Raw genomic sequence first — 16,651 nt, 5'->3', positions numbered from 1 at the left:
TCTGAATCTCTACTGCCGTAGCAGCAGAAATCCTTGATTTAGGACACATTCCAAACCAAACTGATTTGATAGTAAAGGAGGAAGAATGAACCTTCATGCTGCTTAGTCTACTCTCAACTCTTGTCTGCATACTTGTTGTGTTAGAAAGACAGCCCTGTGCATTGCAACAGGTGCTGATATTGTCCTGGTGCTGTGCTGTCATGACCAGCATGAAATCCAGGCAACTGGAAGTAACATCAGGGTGGGTGGCACATGTACTGCAACCTGTGATCGTCACTTCCGGTTGACTGGATTCCATGCTGGTCCTAAAAGCACAAACCTCCATCTTGGATCAGAGAGACAGTATTTAACACCGCTGGTCGGCTGGAACTTCCATCTGCAGCTGTCCTACTCCCAGGAGGCATCCCGCTGGACATTATGGATTGATTGATATGCCTGTTTTTCACTTCCATCTTGTAAGTGTTTTTAACCCTTCCTTGCCATTAAAGTATTTTATTACTTAGAAGCACCTTCTTCTCTGCTTTGTACTTAATACATGGTGGAGAAACCCTTGTTGGCAAGCACAGAGGTAAGATGTTTCTTGTAGTTGGTTACCAGGTTTGCATATATCTCAGGAGGGATTTTGGTTCACTCTTCTTTACAGATCTTCTCTAAATCCCTAAGGTTTCTTGGCTGTCACTTGGCAACTCGAGGTTTCGGATTAAGGTCTGGAGACTGGCTAGGCCACTACATGACCTTAATGTGCTTCTTCTTGAGCCACTTCTTTGTTGCCTTGGTGGTATGTTTTGGGTCATTGTCATGCTGGAAGACCCATCCACGACCCATCTTCAGTGTTCTGGCTGAGGGAAGAAGGTTCTCATCCAAGATTTTACAATACAAGGCCCCATCCATTGCCCCTTCAATGCAGCAAAGTCTGCCTGTACTTTCAGCAGAGAAACAGCCCCAAAGCATAATGTTTTCCCCTCCGTGGTTGACCTGTAGAGATGGTGTTCTTAGGATCATAGTCAGCATTTTTCTTCCTCCAAACACGGCAAGTTAATGCCAAAGAGCTAAATTTTGGTCCCATCTTACCACAGCACTTTCTCCCAATCCTTCTCTGAATCATTTGTTCATTTGCAAACTTCAGATGGGCCTGTATATGTGCCTCCTTGAGCAGGGGGACCTTGCAGGCACTACAGGATTTCAATGGATTCCATGGTGACATACTGTATTACCAATGGTTTGTTTGGTGACTCTGGTCCCAACTGCCTTGACATCATTCACAAGCTCCCGTGTAGTTCTGGGCTGATCCCTCACTTTTCTCATGATCATCCTTACCCCATGAGGCGAAATATTGCATGAAGCTCCAGACCAAGGGCGATTGTTGGTTATTTTGTATTTCTTCCATTTGCGAATAATCACTCCAACAGTCTCCTTCTCACCAAGCTTCTTGCTGATGGTCTTTAACCAATTCCAGCCTTGTGCAGGTCTAAAATCTTGTCCCAGATGTCTTTTGCCAGTTCTTTGGTCTTGCCCATGATGGTGAGGTTTGAATGGAAGAAAAATTCTGTAGATAGGTGTCTTTTATACACATAACAAGTTGTCATTAGGAGCACCTGCTTAAATTGACAGGACGAATCTGTGCACCACATGAGCACATACTGTAGCCAGTCTGTGGGAGCCAGAATTATTGTTGGTTGGTAGGAGATCAAATACTTATTTAACTCACTGAACTACAACTTAATTAACAACATTTGTATCATGTCTTTTTTCTGGATTTCTGGTTGATATTATGTCTTTATCATTTAACCACTTGCCGCCCGCCCTATAGGGAATTGACGGCGGCAAAGTGGTTTCATAATCCTAACCGGACGTCATATGACGTGATTAGGATTATGAGCCGCTGCGCGCCCCCGGGGGCGCGCATCGCGGCGATCGTTGTTGCGGGGTGTCAGTCTGACACCCGGCAACTACGATCTCGGTAAAGAGTCTCCGACGGAGACTCTTTACCATGTGATCAGCCATGTCCAATCACGGCTGATCACAGTGTAAATGGGAAGAGCCGGTGATCGGCTTTCCCTCACTCGCGTCTGTCAGACGCGAGTAGAGGAGAGCCGATCGGCTGCTCCTCTGACAGGGGGGGTCTGTGCTGATCGATTATCAGCACAGCCCCCCCGAGGATGCCCACACTGGACCACCAGGGACACCACTAGACCACCAGGGAAAAGGTAATAAAATCCATAATCCTCCCTAGACCACCAGGGATGCCAGTCAGCACAATGGGTGCCAATCAGTGCCCATAATGGATGCCAATTAGTGCCCACAATGGGCATTACTGATTGGCATGCATTATTGTTTGGCACTGATTGGCATCCATTACTATAACACCGATGCCGCCTATGAGTGCCCACCTGTGCCGCCTATGAGTGCCCACCTGTGCCGCCTGAGTGCCCACCTGTGCCGCCTATGAGTGCCCACCTGTGCCGCCTATGAGTGCCCACCTTTGCCGCCTATCCATGCCCACATGTGCCGCCTATCTATGCCCACCTGTGCCGCCTATCCATGCCCACCTGTGCCGCCTATCCATGCCCATCCGTGCCGCCCATCCATGCCGCCCATCCGTGCCGCCCATCCGTGCCAGCTATCAGTGCCAATTTGTGCCACCTATCAGTGTCCGTCCGTGTTGCCCATCCGTGTCGCCCATCTGTGTCGCCCATCCGTGTCGCCCATCAGTGCCGCCTATCAGTGCCACTTCATTGGTGCCACATTGGTGCCCATCAGTGCTACCTTATCAGTGCCCATCAGTGTAGCCTCATCAGTGCCCATCAGTGAAGGAGAAAACGTACTTATTTACAAAGTTTTGAAACTGAAACAAAAAAAAACATTTTTTTTTTCAAAATTTTCAGTATTTTTTTATTTGTAGCGCAAAAAATAAAAACCGTAGAGGTGATCAAATATCACCAAAAGAAAGCTCTATTTGTGGGAAAAAAATGATAAAAATTTCATTTGGGTACAGTGTAGCATGACCGCGCAATTGTCATTCAAAGTGCGACAGCGCTGAAAGCTCAAAATTGGTCTGGGCAGGAAGGTGTTTAAGTGCCCTGTATTGAAGTGGTTAAAATACACCTACTGTAAAAATGATAGACTCTTAATTTCATTGTACATGGGCAAACTTGCAAAATCTGCAGGGGATCAAATAATTATTTTCCTCACTGTTGATGGAGAGAGCAGAGAGTGACAGGGTGATAAACTCAACAATTTCCTGCTTCTTCTTTCACTGTCCAGTCACAGGATGGGGAAGTGACAAGACCTGTGTTACTGAACTGCAGCAAAGAAACATCGGGTCCCCTTCCCTGCCAGACAGGAATGTATTGTGTGGCAGAGTGGTGTAAATCTTAGGATTGGATAGACCGAAATACAAATCCTTTGGCATGTAAGATAGTTCCCATATATTTAATATGTGTATTACCCTTTTGCCTGGAATTTAGCTTGAAGTAAATGTGAAACAGTTGCTGTTTTTTTTCAGGTTCTGTACCTTTTAGGTACAAGGGGAACAGTCAGGGGCAGACTGACAACTCATGGGGTCCCCAGGCAATAGGAGATTATGGGGCCCCCAGGCAATCAGACATTATGGGGTCACACAGTATACACAAACACATACACACACAGTATACAATCACACAGTATACACAGACATGTTTCTATTGGCTGAGAAGGTACTGGAGAGGTGGGGCAGCTATAATCTCGGGATTTTTAGACCAAAAGGATGTCGGTAATGGACATTTCAGAGACAGATGTAAAAAAAAAAGTGCCCGAGTGCCCGAGTGGCCCAATGGTCAGTCCGCCCCTGGGCACAGTGCTAAAAGAGTATGGTGGACGCTAATTAAAGCGAATGTGCTTTGGGAGTTACACTTTAATATAAGAATATTTTTAGTTCTGTGTGCTTGGGGTGTTTTAAGTCCATCTTAAAAAAATATAAAAAAACAAACCTCCGTGCCAACTCCCACGTCACACATCTTTGCACGTTATTTGGAATGTTTCCTTTGATCTATTTTAAGTTGGAACCATTCAATGGCTTATTATTAAATTCAGTAATTAAACTTACAGTGAACTAAGAAATCTGCAAAGCCTAAATGATATTAAATACCACAGACTCCTGGCGGAATACAACGTAGGGAGAACATTGTTCCATGTGTCTCAGATGCCAGATTTAAAATCCGTATTAACTGTGAGAAGGTCGGAGACCCGGAGGGACGTGAGAGCGTGTTTACTTGTAGGAGCTTTGCTCATTAGACAGGTGGATTATAACGGTACGAGTTTGCCAGAGGAAAAACAGAGATGAATTGAGACAGAGAAAGGGGGGAAGAGACAAACCAAAAAAGAGGGGGTTAAGCCATAGGATATATAACCACTCATATTGTATATACATTGGCATATTACAAGGATAAGTGATGCCCAAAGCACGGGTGCAGCGCAGTTTGCCATAAACTTCTATTATATTCTGCAGGTGTGGTACACTTTCTGAAGGCGCAACAAACCTGCAGGTAATAACAGAAGTCTATGGCTCAATGCAGGTAACCCGCAGCTGCACTGCACCTGTGGATCAGTTTGAAAGCAGCCCAGTAACCACTGCAAAACAGATATATCCATATATACTGTGAATTTAGTAGTAAACTTACCTCTAATAACTTCTTCCATTCTGGTATCGCTGGCTGTTGTTGTCCCAGGCAGAGTGCATTTGGTATCACTCCGCCTGTGACAGGAGCGGGCACCATACACGAAGCATTGGTGTATGTGGCTCTGCTCCACAGCCACTTGCTTCCACTACCAGTGGCTTCATTCACAAAACTGTTGCTCTGGGATGGATGGTTGGCAACCCGTGATCTGGGCTTGCCAACCTGCCATCTTAGAGCAGGAGGTCGAGGGCCACTTCAGAGGGCTCGGCGGGCCACATGTGGCCCCCGAGCCACTGGTTGGGCACCCCTGATGTAGACTTTTTCAAGGTGAAGGAGCGGAACACAGTTTGGTTAGCATAGTTTCTTTTTCTTTTTGTATATATATTGTGACAGTGCTATGCCATGTCATTGTATCAGAAGGGATAGATGTCACCCAGGATTCTCATTTATTCAAGTTGGGGGCTCCAGTATGTCTGTTCTGAGTGGAGAAAACAGGTTTTTGCTGTTTTTTCCAAGACTGGTAAATCCTGGAGTGGGTTCTGGAGTCCAAAGGCTTTGACTTGGAAGGGGTGAAGCCTCTAATCCTATTTCCACATTTTACTGGAAACCCACATCCTGATTGTGCAAGTGTCCATAGACTTTTTAGTCAAGGGGCTGTCTGATGTTCAGGGCTCCTTCCCCTGGAGGCAAGAGGCCCTGGGAGAGCTTTAATTCTGGGCTCAAGGAGAAGCAATATAATCTGATCATGCCATTGCCTCAAGATGTACTAAGAGACTATGTGTTTTTAAGCAGAAGCCTGTGCAACCCAAGTTTGGCAGTGTGTTTGTCACAAAGCTGGAGACTAAGCAGTGACAACAGGCTTAGGGACTATGGAGTCAGGATAGCCAGGAGCATGGAAAATTTCTGTTTAGTCATTGTAATGCTGATAACCCTTACAAGGGTAACCTTGTGTATGTCTTGGAACTTTACTTTTAGATAAAAGTGGGCAAAAGCCCTGAAATGTACTTCAATGACTGGACTGAAGTCGATGAAAAGCACTACAATTGAGTGACCCTCCCCACAATAAATATATATATATATACTATATATATATATATATATATATATATATATATATATATATATATATATATATATATATATTTTTTTTAATGTTTTGTATAATTACTTTATAATGTAATATTCTATTCAAATACCCTGTAATGACCAGCCTTGGGCCTTTGGTGTCTGCTGGTTGTTACTCACCACTTCAGCTTAGATTTCTGCAGCACACATCTGCTGTACTCAAAAGTGTTTAAGTAGACTGCTGAACATTCAGCCTGTGCCAGATCTACAGGTTCGTTTGACTGCTGATGCCCTTAATTCAGGTCTGTTAAAACCTTTTTGTTCATGGCCTGAATTACTCCTATGATTGTTTGTACTATGTTTGGACTCAGTTTGTCTGTTCCTATCCTGATCATCGGCCTGGCACCGCCACTATTGTCAGTCATTGCTTTATCCATTTGTCTGGAACCTCTGTTTAAGGTCGGTTTGTGTGATGCAGAACTGACTGTCGGTTTCCTGATTTTGCTACTGTCAGCTTTTTGCTCTGATCAGCTTTCTGAGGACTAACACCACTCTAGTATCTGTCCTGCATATTAGTCAGCTGTCAACCTTGGTGACACAGTGGTCCACAAATCCTGTGACATGGCCATTCTGGTACAGGACTTTACCAAGGTGCAGTCGGCAGCATGGAATAGGTGTGGCTGAGCACTCCTAAATGTAACGAGTAATGTTTTTTGCATTTAATTTACACAGTGAGTGATATAGATTATTCTGTTCAAAATATGGTATGTGTGCTTCTATACAAAGGGATCGGCAGTGTAAAAATCAATGAAATATGTACTGTACAAATCAAGCAAATGTGTAGTAAAGCTTCCATGTTACTCTGAACAAATTTTAATTGAAACTTCCTCAATAGCGAGTCAGCAAGTGGTGGGGAAAATTGGATGTGTCTTGTAAAGGGATGAATGTGATGTTATGTACTGATTAAAATATTGTTCTCAGAAATTGTCTTCTCTGTGTTGGTATTTTACAATCAAATCTCAATGACATCATGATTCGATGAACCATGCCTTCCAGCTAGAAATTAGTTATTAGCACAGTGTATCACCAGTTTGGCAAATTCACTACAAGGGTTACTGATTTCATCAATAAGGCGGTTATCAGATGACTGAATATGCATACAGTTCAGGGGGATACTGAGCGACTTTCGGATTCACTGACTGCTCTACCCACGAGTGGAAAATCTACATATCATATGTCTATCACTCATCAAAATGGTTTCTTTTTTTCTAAAATTGGCTACAAGCAGTAAAACAAGTCTTAAAGCAGGGGCGTAACTATAGGGGGTGCAGCAGTCGCGACCGCAACCGGGCCCTGTGATGCAGGGGGCCCATGCAGCCCCCTCTACATACGGCCGGTGTAGTGTCATATTTTGCTCCCCATCATAGAATGCTCCGGAAGTGACGTTGCGGCCAGAAATTTAGCACTGCGCATGCGCGATGCATTACAAACGCTTGCACCATGCGTTCCAGAGGATTTCCGACACTGTAGTTCAGTGAAACCGTCACATAATGTCACGGGAGTGAGGGGAGGTAATTGTGACGTTAACTTTAGACAGAGCGGAGAACAGCGGAGAGAGAGCGGGTAACCGTGGCTCGGGGAGGGGGTTACCTCCCCTCACTTCCGTGACATTATCTGACGGTTTCACTGGTCTGCATTGTCGCAAATCCTTTGGAACGCATGGCGCAAGTGTTTGGAATGCATCGCGCATGCGCAGTGCTAAATTTCTGGCCGCAACGTCACTTCCGGAGCATTCTACGATGGGGAGCAAAATATGACACTACACCGGCAGCAGCATAGGCAGCTAGGGGTACCAGTGCACCATGCACACGGGTGGCTGGAGGTGGAGAGTGACTAGCAGAGCTCCATGCTCGACTATCACACTGGTTGCTCTTTAGTTGTGTATTCCCCGCATGACCTGTGTCCTCGGCCGGCTCCCCAGCCAGAGTCCCGCCCCCCCCCCCCCCCCCCCCAAGTCCGGCCCACTCTGCATACTTCTCCCGGGTAAACAAACTTTAAGCACACAGATGCAGTGCAGCCCTATGAGAGCTGGCTCGCCGGAGGACACTGCAGGCTTGTCTACCAGCCCCCCTCCTCCCCGTCATACACAGATGATGAAAGGTCTTTCTGGGAGATATGCTGATCGCCCGTCCAGCACACTGGATGGAGCCCAGGCCAACATGGATGAGTGCGCGGCCTACAGCTTGGTCATGGTGAGTGAGAGGACCCCAACCCCCACACACCATTACATACCCTCTCCATCTCCCCCTGGGGACAGGGACCCCTTCTCACGTGGGGACAGGGACCCCCACCTCCCCTGGGGACAGGGACCCCTTCTCACGTGCGGGCAGTAACTTCATCTGCCCTGGAGAAAAGGACCTCATCTCTTCTGGGGACAGGGACCCCATCCTGCCTAGGGACAGTCCCCTAATGGGGCACCTAAAAATAAAAAAATAAAATAATAAAAAAAAAATACTGATACCAGTGGTGGAACTACAGGGGTCATACCTGTGACCACGCCCTGGAGTTCCACCGCCGGACTCGGAGGGAAGGGCCCTGGCTGGGGTTCAGGGGGGCCCTTCATGGTTTCTTGCATCAGGGCCCTGAAGGTTCTAGTTACGCCACTGTCTTAAAGTATAAGTAAAGGCAAAACTTTTTTTTAGTTCTGGCTAGAGGGGAGATAGATTAGAACACCTGACAGTTTTTATTGCTGTCTCCCAATAAAGGGATTCACCCTCACTATTTGTCCTGTTTACCATTATTGAAAGTGAAAGTAAAAGAAAATCCTAATTTTGGGGTTGCCCCTAGAAAAGTAATATGGAGGAAATCTTTCAATAGGGACACTGGATCTGGTGCCCTGGGGGTCCCCAAGAGATTCCCTTAATTTTAAGGGATTTCCTCTCACTTCCTGTTTTGGTTTTGGGGAAGAAAGTTAAATCTCCACAATGGGACAAAGATGGCAAAAATAAACATTACAATGGATTATAACCCTTTCTTACTCTATTCAAAATGAGTTTTGCTTATAGTTCCTTAATTTTGATGCCTACGCCATAAAAATGTTTAAATTATATCCTATGGTTTATTTCAACATGGACATGATGAAAAAGTAATTATCTACACCTTTAAAACCCAAATTCTATCTTAATATTGTCCTAATCCATTGTCCAGCAGTAGTTTATCTTTCAATATTTTTTATTATTAATGCACCAAGACAGTGTCATATAAGATACAGTCAATAAGCATTAAGGCTGCTTTCACACTGGGGCGGTATTCAGGCGTTACAGCGCTAAAAATAGCGCCTGTGTAGCGCCTGAAAAAAACCGGCCCCTTTCACTCCAGTGTGAAAGCCGGAGGGCTTTCACACTGGAGCGATGCGCTGGCAGGACGGTGAAAAAAGTCCTGCTAGCCGCATCTTTGGAGCGGTGAAGGAGCGGTGTATTCACCGCTCCTAAACCGCTCCTACCCATTGAAATCAATGGGACACCGCGGCAATACCGCCGGCAAAGCGCCGCTGCAGCGGCGCTTTGCGGGCGGGTTTAACCCTTTTTCGGCCGCTAGCGGGGGTTAAAATCACCCCGCTAGCGCCCGCAGACCGCCGCTAAAACGACGGTAAAGCGCCGCTAAAAATAGCGGCACTTTACCGCCGACGCTGCTCCCGCCCCAGTGTGAAAGCAGCCTAATGCAAACAAAAGCTAAACTGAGCATAAGCGCAGAAATGTCCTTCCATCAAAATGTTCTCAACATAAAATATGCTTGGTGAAAATATCTGTAATATTAACAAAACAAAACAATGTAGAAGGATACAGATTGTTAGGAATAGGGTCAAGAAATATACATCCGATCCAAAGTGCTAGGGACTAACTATATAAAGTCCCATCAAATCACTTTGACTTATAGTACTGGGCATGGCTATACCACAGGGGAAAGATATAGCATAAGGAACAAGGGAAGGTGGTATGGGAAGGGGAGGGAAAAAGGGAAAAGGGCAGTAAAAAAAAAAGGGGAAACCCCTGTGCCCATTCCTATGAGTATCATCATCATAGAACTATATGTACTATCAAGACTTCTTGTACTTATAAAAACAAAAACAGACAGACAAAAAATATAAAAGAGGAAAAAAGAAGCGAGAAAAGAAGAAAGAAAAAGAGGGTCAGCCAAAGGTGCATTAAGGTGCAGATATTTATCGTATCCATGGATCCCATGTCACATCAAATTTCTTATTAGAATTGTGAAGGATACAGGTGAGTCTATAGGCCCGTACACACGATCAGACTTTTTGACAACAAACATGCCAATTAGCTGTTTTAAGGCAACATCCGACCGTGTGTTAGCTCCATCGGACAAACTTTTTCGGTTTTCATCTGACTTTTGTTGGCTGTGTGAATGGACAAACTTTTTGACAACATAAGTCCAATGGAGCAAAGTCTGATCGTGTGTACACAAAACTATCGGACTTGTGTACAAAGTACAAACACGCATACTCAGAACCAATGCAAAAGATCACACAACAATACAGAAGTTGACCAAAGTGTAGCGCCGGAGTAATTGAACGTCCTCTTTTGAAGTGTCTTCAGTACGTTGAAACGTCACTACGTTCGTGTTTGTTGCTGAAAAAGTCTGATCGTGTGTATGCAATACAAATTTACGACCAACACCCTTTGTACAAAAGTCCACGGGAAAGTTTGTACAAAGTCCGATCATGTGTATGAGGCTTTACATTAACCATGATCTAGTTAAATTTATTCTTCACATAGTCAAGTGGAACCACCGACTGCTTCCAATATTTAGCAATAGTTATTCTGGCTGCTAAAAATATGTATATAATTAGATTAATCAAGCTCCTATGATGGGCGTCCCGCGGTCTCGGCGTTGGACAGGTGTGACGTCCATCATGTCAGTTAGGTCAATGTATGTCAGATAAAACCTCATGGAAATGTCCCATTTTTCAACAAAATGTTGACCAAGCAAAAACTCCCAACTTGATTCTTCCCTAAATGCCACCCTAAATGCCACCCCTGCTTGTGGCTAACCCATGCAAATTGACCTGTGCACAGGGAGGATATACAGTATAAGTGGGGCAAAAAAATGAGATCCAGATTAAAGTGTTACTAAACCAGTAATATGAACATAGTCAATTTGCCCTCCGGCAGTGCCCACAGCTTATAAATCTTCTTTTTACATTAAAATACTTTTTGTCTGATCTGTTTACCAAGGTCACATGATAAACTGTAGGGTCCGCTCGAGTGCAGTGTTTTCATGTAGGAGGAGATTTCCACTATAGCCTGTGTCCACATGCTGTTATGGGAGGCGGATCATTCATGAATCAAGATGTTACATCCCACCCACCCACTGTATTATTTTTTAGTTACTGGGCATGAAGGGGGAAAGAGGGACTGGGCTGTCATTAAGGATCTGTATACATGCCCAAATGTGTGATGTCAATACCATGTGACCCGAATAGCACTGATCAACCAGGAAATGTTCTCTCCAGCAATAGAGACCAAACTGAGCACGTGCAGCCTTACTACTCTGTGTCTTATTTGGCCTTGCCAAGAGAGACTGTGTAGAAGGGGGAGGATCTGTCCATACAGGATCAAAGAGCCTTTTTACACAATACAGAGGATTAACCCCTTAAGTTCCACAGTAAGTATAACAAGCATATTATTCTGCATATACAGACATATTTTACTGTTGTGGGTTTAGTAACACTTTAACTAGATATCCAACGAAGGACTCTGTGCAGGATGCTGGATATACAACCAAATGAATATCATCATATCATTGTAAGTATACTGGTTGATAGCCAAACTGCTTGAGCAAGCTTTTATCAAAACAGCTTCAGGTTCTTTCTGTTGCAAAAATATTCCTTTAGGCTACAGAAGACAAGGAAAAACCTTTACAAGCTTGCTTAAAGATTCATATTTATATAGTATTATAAATGTTAGAAATCACATTGTGCAGTCAATAGACTTTCTGTAGGTACCTCTCATGTCTAAGAACCAGGATCACAATTTACTGACAGTTATCTCAGAAAGGAAATCAAACACATCTTTAAATAGGGTGACATTGTTACAATGAGCAATCAAGTTAAAACATATTTCGACTTAGCAAACACAGTGTGACCATGAAAATTAGAAACCTGTAAATGAAATTTACAAGTTAACTTGTTCATTTATGACTTTAAAGATGATTGATGTATCCTTTGTGCCTAGATGCTCCAATGTGTTCGATGCCAAGGGCAAACTATAGACACAGCTGTTTACACTTTTCTAGAGTTTTTAACAGTATGCTTTCATAAACACAGCATATTATTGTTGTTTTTTACGCTGGTTTAGTTACCCTCCAGTAGAGATGAATGATGACTTCGGAGAAAATGATTTTGCTGCAAAATGAATGATTTAGCCTTTGGCGAAATCGAGCTGATTTAGAACGTTGTAACATTGCTCATTCATCTGCTAAGGCAAAAAGCGCCCAAAGAAAACAATTTTAATTTTTTACATGTTTCTTTGTACTATTGTCACTTTCAATTTTTTATTTTACTTGTTTTTTTACTGATATTTTTGTTTGTGTGTGTGTGTGAATAAAAATAAATAAAAATAAAATAAAAAAACGAAAGAATAAAGTGAATGAGGGGCTTTTTTTGAGCAAAAGAAGAGGTTCACAAAACCCATCAAAGCCACGCTCTTTTTTCCAACAAGATGTTGCAAAAATCTCTCAATTTTCATTTATATTTCAGGAAAATGAAAACCTGAACGGCAATATCGTCCACACCTGAATTCCCGGCTCTGTCAACCACTTAAAGTAAACCCAAAAAAGAGGTAAAATGGGTCTGTCATTGCTGACCCCCATTCTGAAAGAGCTGGTCCTTATGCTGACCCTATGGATTTAATGCTTTCTCAGACACTGATCTGTAACAAGTACACAGAGCAATAAAGTCATATAATGTTCAGAGGTTCTTATCTGCTGATGTGATCCAGTGAGTCAAGGTTTTAAGCTAAGCTAAGAGCCAAGTAACTAGCATTTGCAGAATGCAAAATCAGTAATGGCAGCCTCCATATTCCATTCCTAACAGATATACTTTAAAGCGGAACTACACTGCATCTGACCGCCACAAACCAAAAACGCTATTACGTTTATTTTTAACCACTTGAGCTCCAGAAGGTTTTACCCCCCTTGGGGGAACTGACTAACTGCCACTGACATCACCAGTGACACTAATACAATGACCAGTGCTAATACTAGACACTGTTACTGTACTAAAGAAACTGTCTGAGAAGGGGTTAACATCTAGGGTGATCAAGGGGTTAAATGTGTGCCTAACAATGTGTAATGTGTGCTGTTTTTACTAACATATCTCTTTGTTTCTTATCCCTGCTTTGCAGGGATACCCAACAGGGAGATTATTCCCTCTGTACAAAGCCCTGTGTTGATTGCCAACACAGGCCTCTGGGCTGTGACTGGACACAGCCGATCAGCAGGCTCTGGCCATGAATTATTTTCTTGGACTTAGTGAAAAACTCCCACTTTTTACAGTGTACACACGCCCCCAAACCTGGAAGCAAGCAAAAACATACAGATATGTCGCTTTGCCTGCATGGGCAACCTGTCCGCAGTACATTGTGGGTGGGCAGTCTACAAGTGCCTAATATTCAAAGCAAACTCACCCATTCATCCGTAGCTCCATGCTTTTTTTTGCAGAGAAATCAGATTGAAACACATCCCCTAGCATTTCTGGCAGTGGCCATCTTGAGCAAATGCAGATGATTCATGTAACATTTACTTCCTAGAATCCATCTGCCCTTAGCTCAGGCATGCAGATAAGAAGGTGTGCTTAGCTGAGAAAACCCCTCCTTCCCTCTTTAAGGCCGCATGGGATGTATGATATAATTTGCCTAGGTCCGGAAACCAGAAAGTAACTGAAGAAATGAAAAAAAAGTTTAAAACAAGTAAAAAGGATATACTTTCCTGTTTACTATTTTCTATTAGAACAAACAAAATTTTGATTGCCAATATCTCACGCAGTGCCCACAGCTTATAAATCTTCTTTTTACATTAAAATACAGCCACATTTTTGCTGATCTGTTCACCACGGTCACGTGATAAACTGCAGGGTCCGCCCGAGTGCAGAGTGTTCAGGTAGGAGGAGATTTCCACTATAGCCTGTGTCCACGTGCTATAATGGGAGGCGGATCATTCATGAATCAAGAAGTGACATCCCACCCACAGTATTATTTTTTAGTTACTGGGCATGGAGGGGGAAAGAGGCACTGTGCTGTCATTTAGGATCTGTATACACGCCCAAATGTGTGATGTCAATACCATGTGACCTGAATAGCACTGATCAACTAGGAAATGTTCTCTCCAGCAATAGAGACCAAACTGAGCATGTTCAGCCTTACTACTCTGACAGTCTCTCTTGTCAAGGCCAAATAAGACACAGTGTAGGAGGGGTAGGATCTGGCCATACAGGATCAAAGAGCATTTTTACACAATACAGAGGATTAACCCCTTAAGTTCCACAGTGAGTATAACAAGCGTACTATTCTGGATATACAGACAGATTCTACTGTTGTGGGTTTAGTAACACTTTAACTAGATATCCAACAAAGGACTCTGTGCAGGATGCTGGATATACAACCAAATTAATATCATCATATCATTGTAAGTATACTGGTTGATAGCCAAACTGCTTGAGCAAGCTTTTATCAAAACAGCTTCAGGTTCTTCCTGTTGCAAAGATTCCTTTAGGCTACAGAAGGCAAGGAAGAACCTTTACAAGCTTGCTTAAAGATTAATATTTATATAGTATTATAAATGTTAGAAATCGCATTGTGCAGTCAATAGATTTTCTGTAGGTAGCTCTCATGTCTAAGAACCAGGATCACAATTTACTGACAGTTATCTCAGAAAGGAAATCAAGCACATCTTTAAATAGGGTGACATTGTTACAATGAGCAATCAAGTTAAAACATATTTCGACTTGGCAAACACAGTGTGACCATGAAAATTAGAAACCTGTAAAATTTGATTGCCGATATCTCACTATCATATAGGAGCTTAGTCCGTGGTAATTACTTTAGGTGGGGTTCTTCCTTACCTGTTTGTCTTATTCTTTTCTATTGACTAACGCTAGCAGCATAACAATTAAAAAATGGTCAACGTTGACTGAGAGAGTGAAGTTTCGCTGTAAGGTTCCTTCACTCCTCTGTTAGGATTGTTCACAAACTTTTCATTGCTATAAAGCAGGAGGTGCAAGGATTTTTTATGGGGAGGAGAGACAGTGCCAGGAACTCAGGGGATGAGTCTTGCTTTATTGCCTGAGACATACAAGATGTTGGTGATCATCCAGCCCACAGGTCTCCTTAGCAAGCCAGTAGAATATATATAAAACTGAACATATGACAGGGCTGGTCCAACTGATTGGCAGCCCGGCTCCTGCATCAGCAGGAAAAGGATGGTAAAGCAAGCCTGCACTTACCTGTGCTTTTAAACTGTACACTGTAGGATACTCCACACTATTAGTTATCATGGGAACTACTTATTCAGCGTTCAGATATAAAATGTATAGTGCAACTGTCTATCCTTGCAGTAGTTTGAATCCCAGTTGTCCTCTCCTGCCTATTGAAAGTATACACATGTGCCCCCCGGACATGGCAACCTTGGGTGACGCATATCCACCCTTCCCGATTCGATCCAGCACTACTCTCACTCTAACATGCCCCCACTCCCCTCACCCCGGGGACCACCCCTCTTCTTACTCCTGTTTCTTCCTCTGCACCATTCTCTCTACTTTTCCCTCGGCCTTTCCTCCTTTCATGCCCCCTATCTATACTCTCCTCTTTTGATTTTTCGACCCACTGGCCAGTTCCTGTCCACCACACATGGTGAGAAAATGCTTTTATTGCATAGGAGAATATGCTACCCAACCACACGTAGTCTCCTTTAAATTGTTCTGTTTCACATTCCTTTCTCGACCAATATGCTACAAATGGCTCTGTAAACTAAAGCACACACAAGTGAAGTTAAGGGTGCTACCACACGGGCAGGACCTGGTGGTCACGGGTGACCACCCCTGAACCCTCAGGAATGTGTGCAAATTTCTGTGTCCAGAAATACCATATTCTTTTGATACCGGAAATTTATGCAGATATGTTCACATGATGTGTCCACTACTATTTTTGTATGTTCTTGTTGATCTGTATATTCAATAAAATCCTTTGTACAAGAAAGTATACACATATGCCTTGCATTGCCTAAAGAATAAGTACAGCAGTAGGTTTTCTATGTGCGAAGTCCATGTTATATAGACCAAGAGTAATCAAGAGAATGGGGTAGTACACAGGCACATTTTAGTATAAAGGTATAGTTATTCTTTCATCTGTGCAATCCTCATGCTAGGAGAGGCAGAGATGTATCACTTTTCCCCCGCCTCCAAAAAATAATTGTACAGAATCCAGAGGACCTTGTCATGGATTCCAATTCAGAAAGAATTATTCACAAGAGAAAGTATAGTAAACCAAAGCAACCAATCACATTTCTTCTTTCCCTGAAAAAAACTTCTCCCAACTGAAATCCGATTGGGTAATTCAGCATGTGGTGCAAGTATAAAGTTTCTGGGTAAAGTTCCAGGTACTTACGGAGGGCATGCCATTCATCTTGCCGGATGGTCTTGGTGATGTTATATGTGAGGTTCTTGGGTATAGTGGCCGAGGAATAGTGATACTTGATAAACGAGCATCGCTCAATCTCCCCTGGAAGTGCAAAACAAAAGATATATTATTTTCTCAAATAATTTCCAAGACATTAATAAATAAAACCCCAAAAGCAAATGTGCAAATTTAGAGACGCCCATGGCCTCATACAGTGATCACAATTTTGTTTCAATAAATCTA

The 16,651-nt window shown here is 43.2% G+C and overlaps 1 protein-coding gene across 1 annotated transcript in view; it reads right to left on the bottom strand.

The window, feature by feature from the left end:
- The window catches only part of TMEM178B (transmembrane protein 178B), a 504,253-nt gene that overhangs the window by 278,664 nt on the left and 208,938 nt on the right, over window positions 1–16,651 (bottom strand). The window contains exon 3 of the mRNA XM_077469262.1: window positions 16,397–16,510. Within this exon, the coding sequence (XP_077325388.1) occupies window positions 16,397–16,510 (114 nt within the window). The remainder of the gene's footprint in view (window positions 1–16,396; window positions 16,511–16,651) is intronic.

The sequence above is a fragment of the Lithobates pipiens genome, unplaced genomic scaffold (assembly GCF_037356315.1).
Source record: "Lithobates pipiens isolate NorthernLeopardFrog02 unplaced genomic scaffold, aLitPip1_a1.2 Scaffold_8, whole genome shotgun sequence".
Classification (NCBI taxonomy): domain Eukaryota; kingdom Metazoa; phylum Chordata; class Amphibia; order Anura; family Ranidae; genus Lithobates; species Lithobates pipiens.
This window is presented reverse-complemented; position numbering and strand designations above follow the sequence as displayed.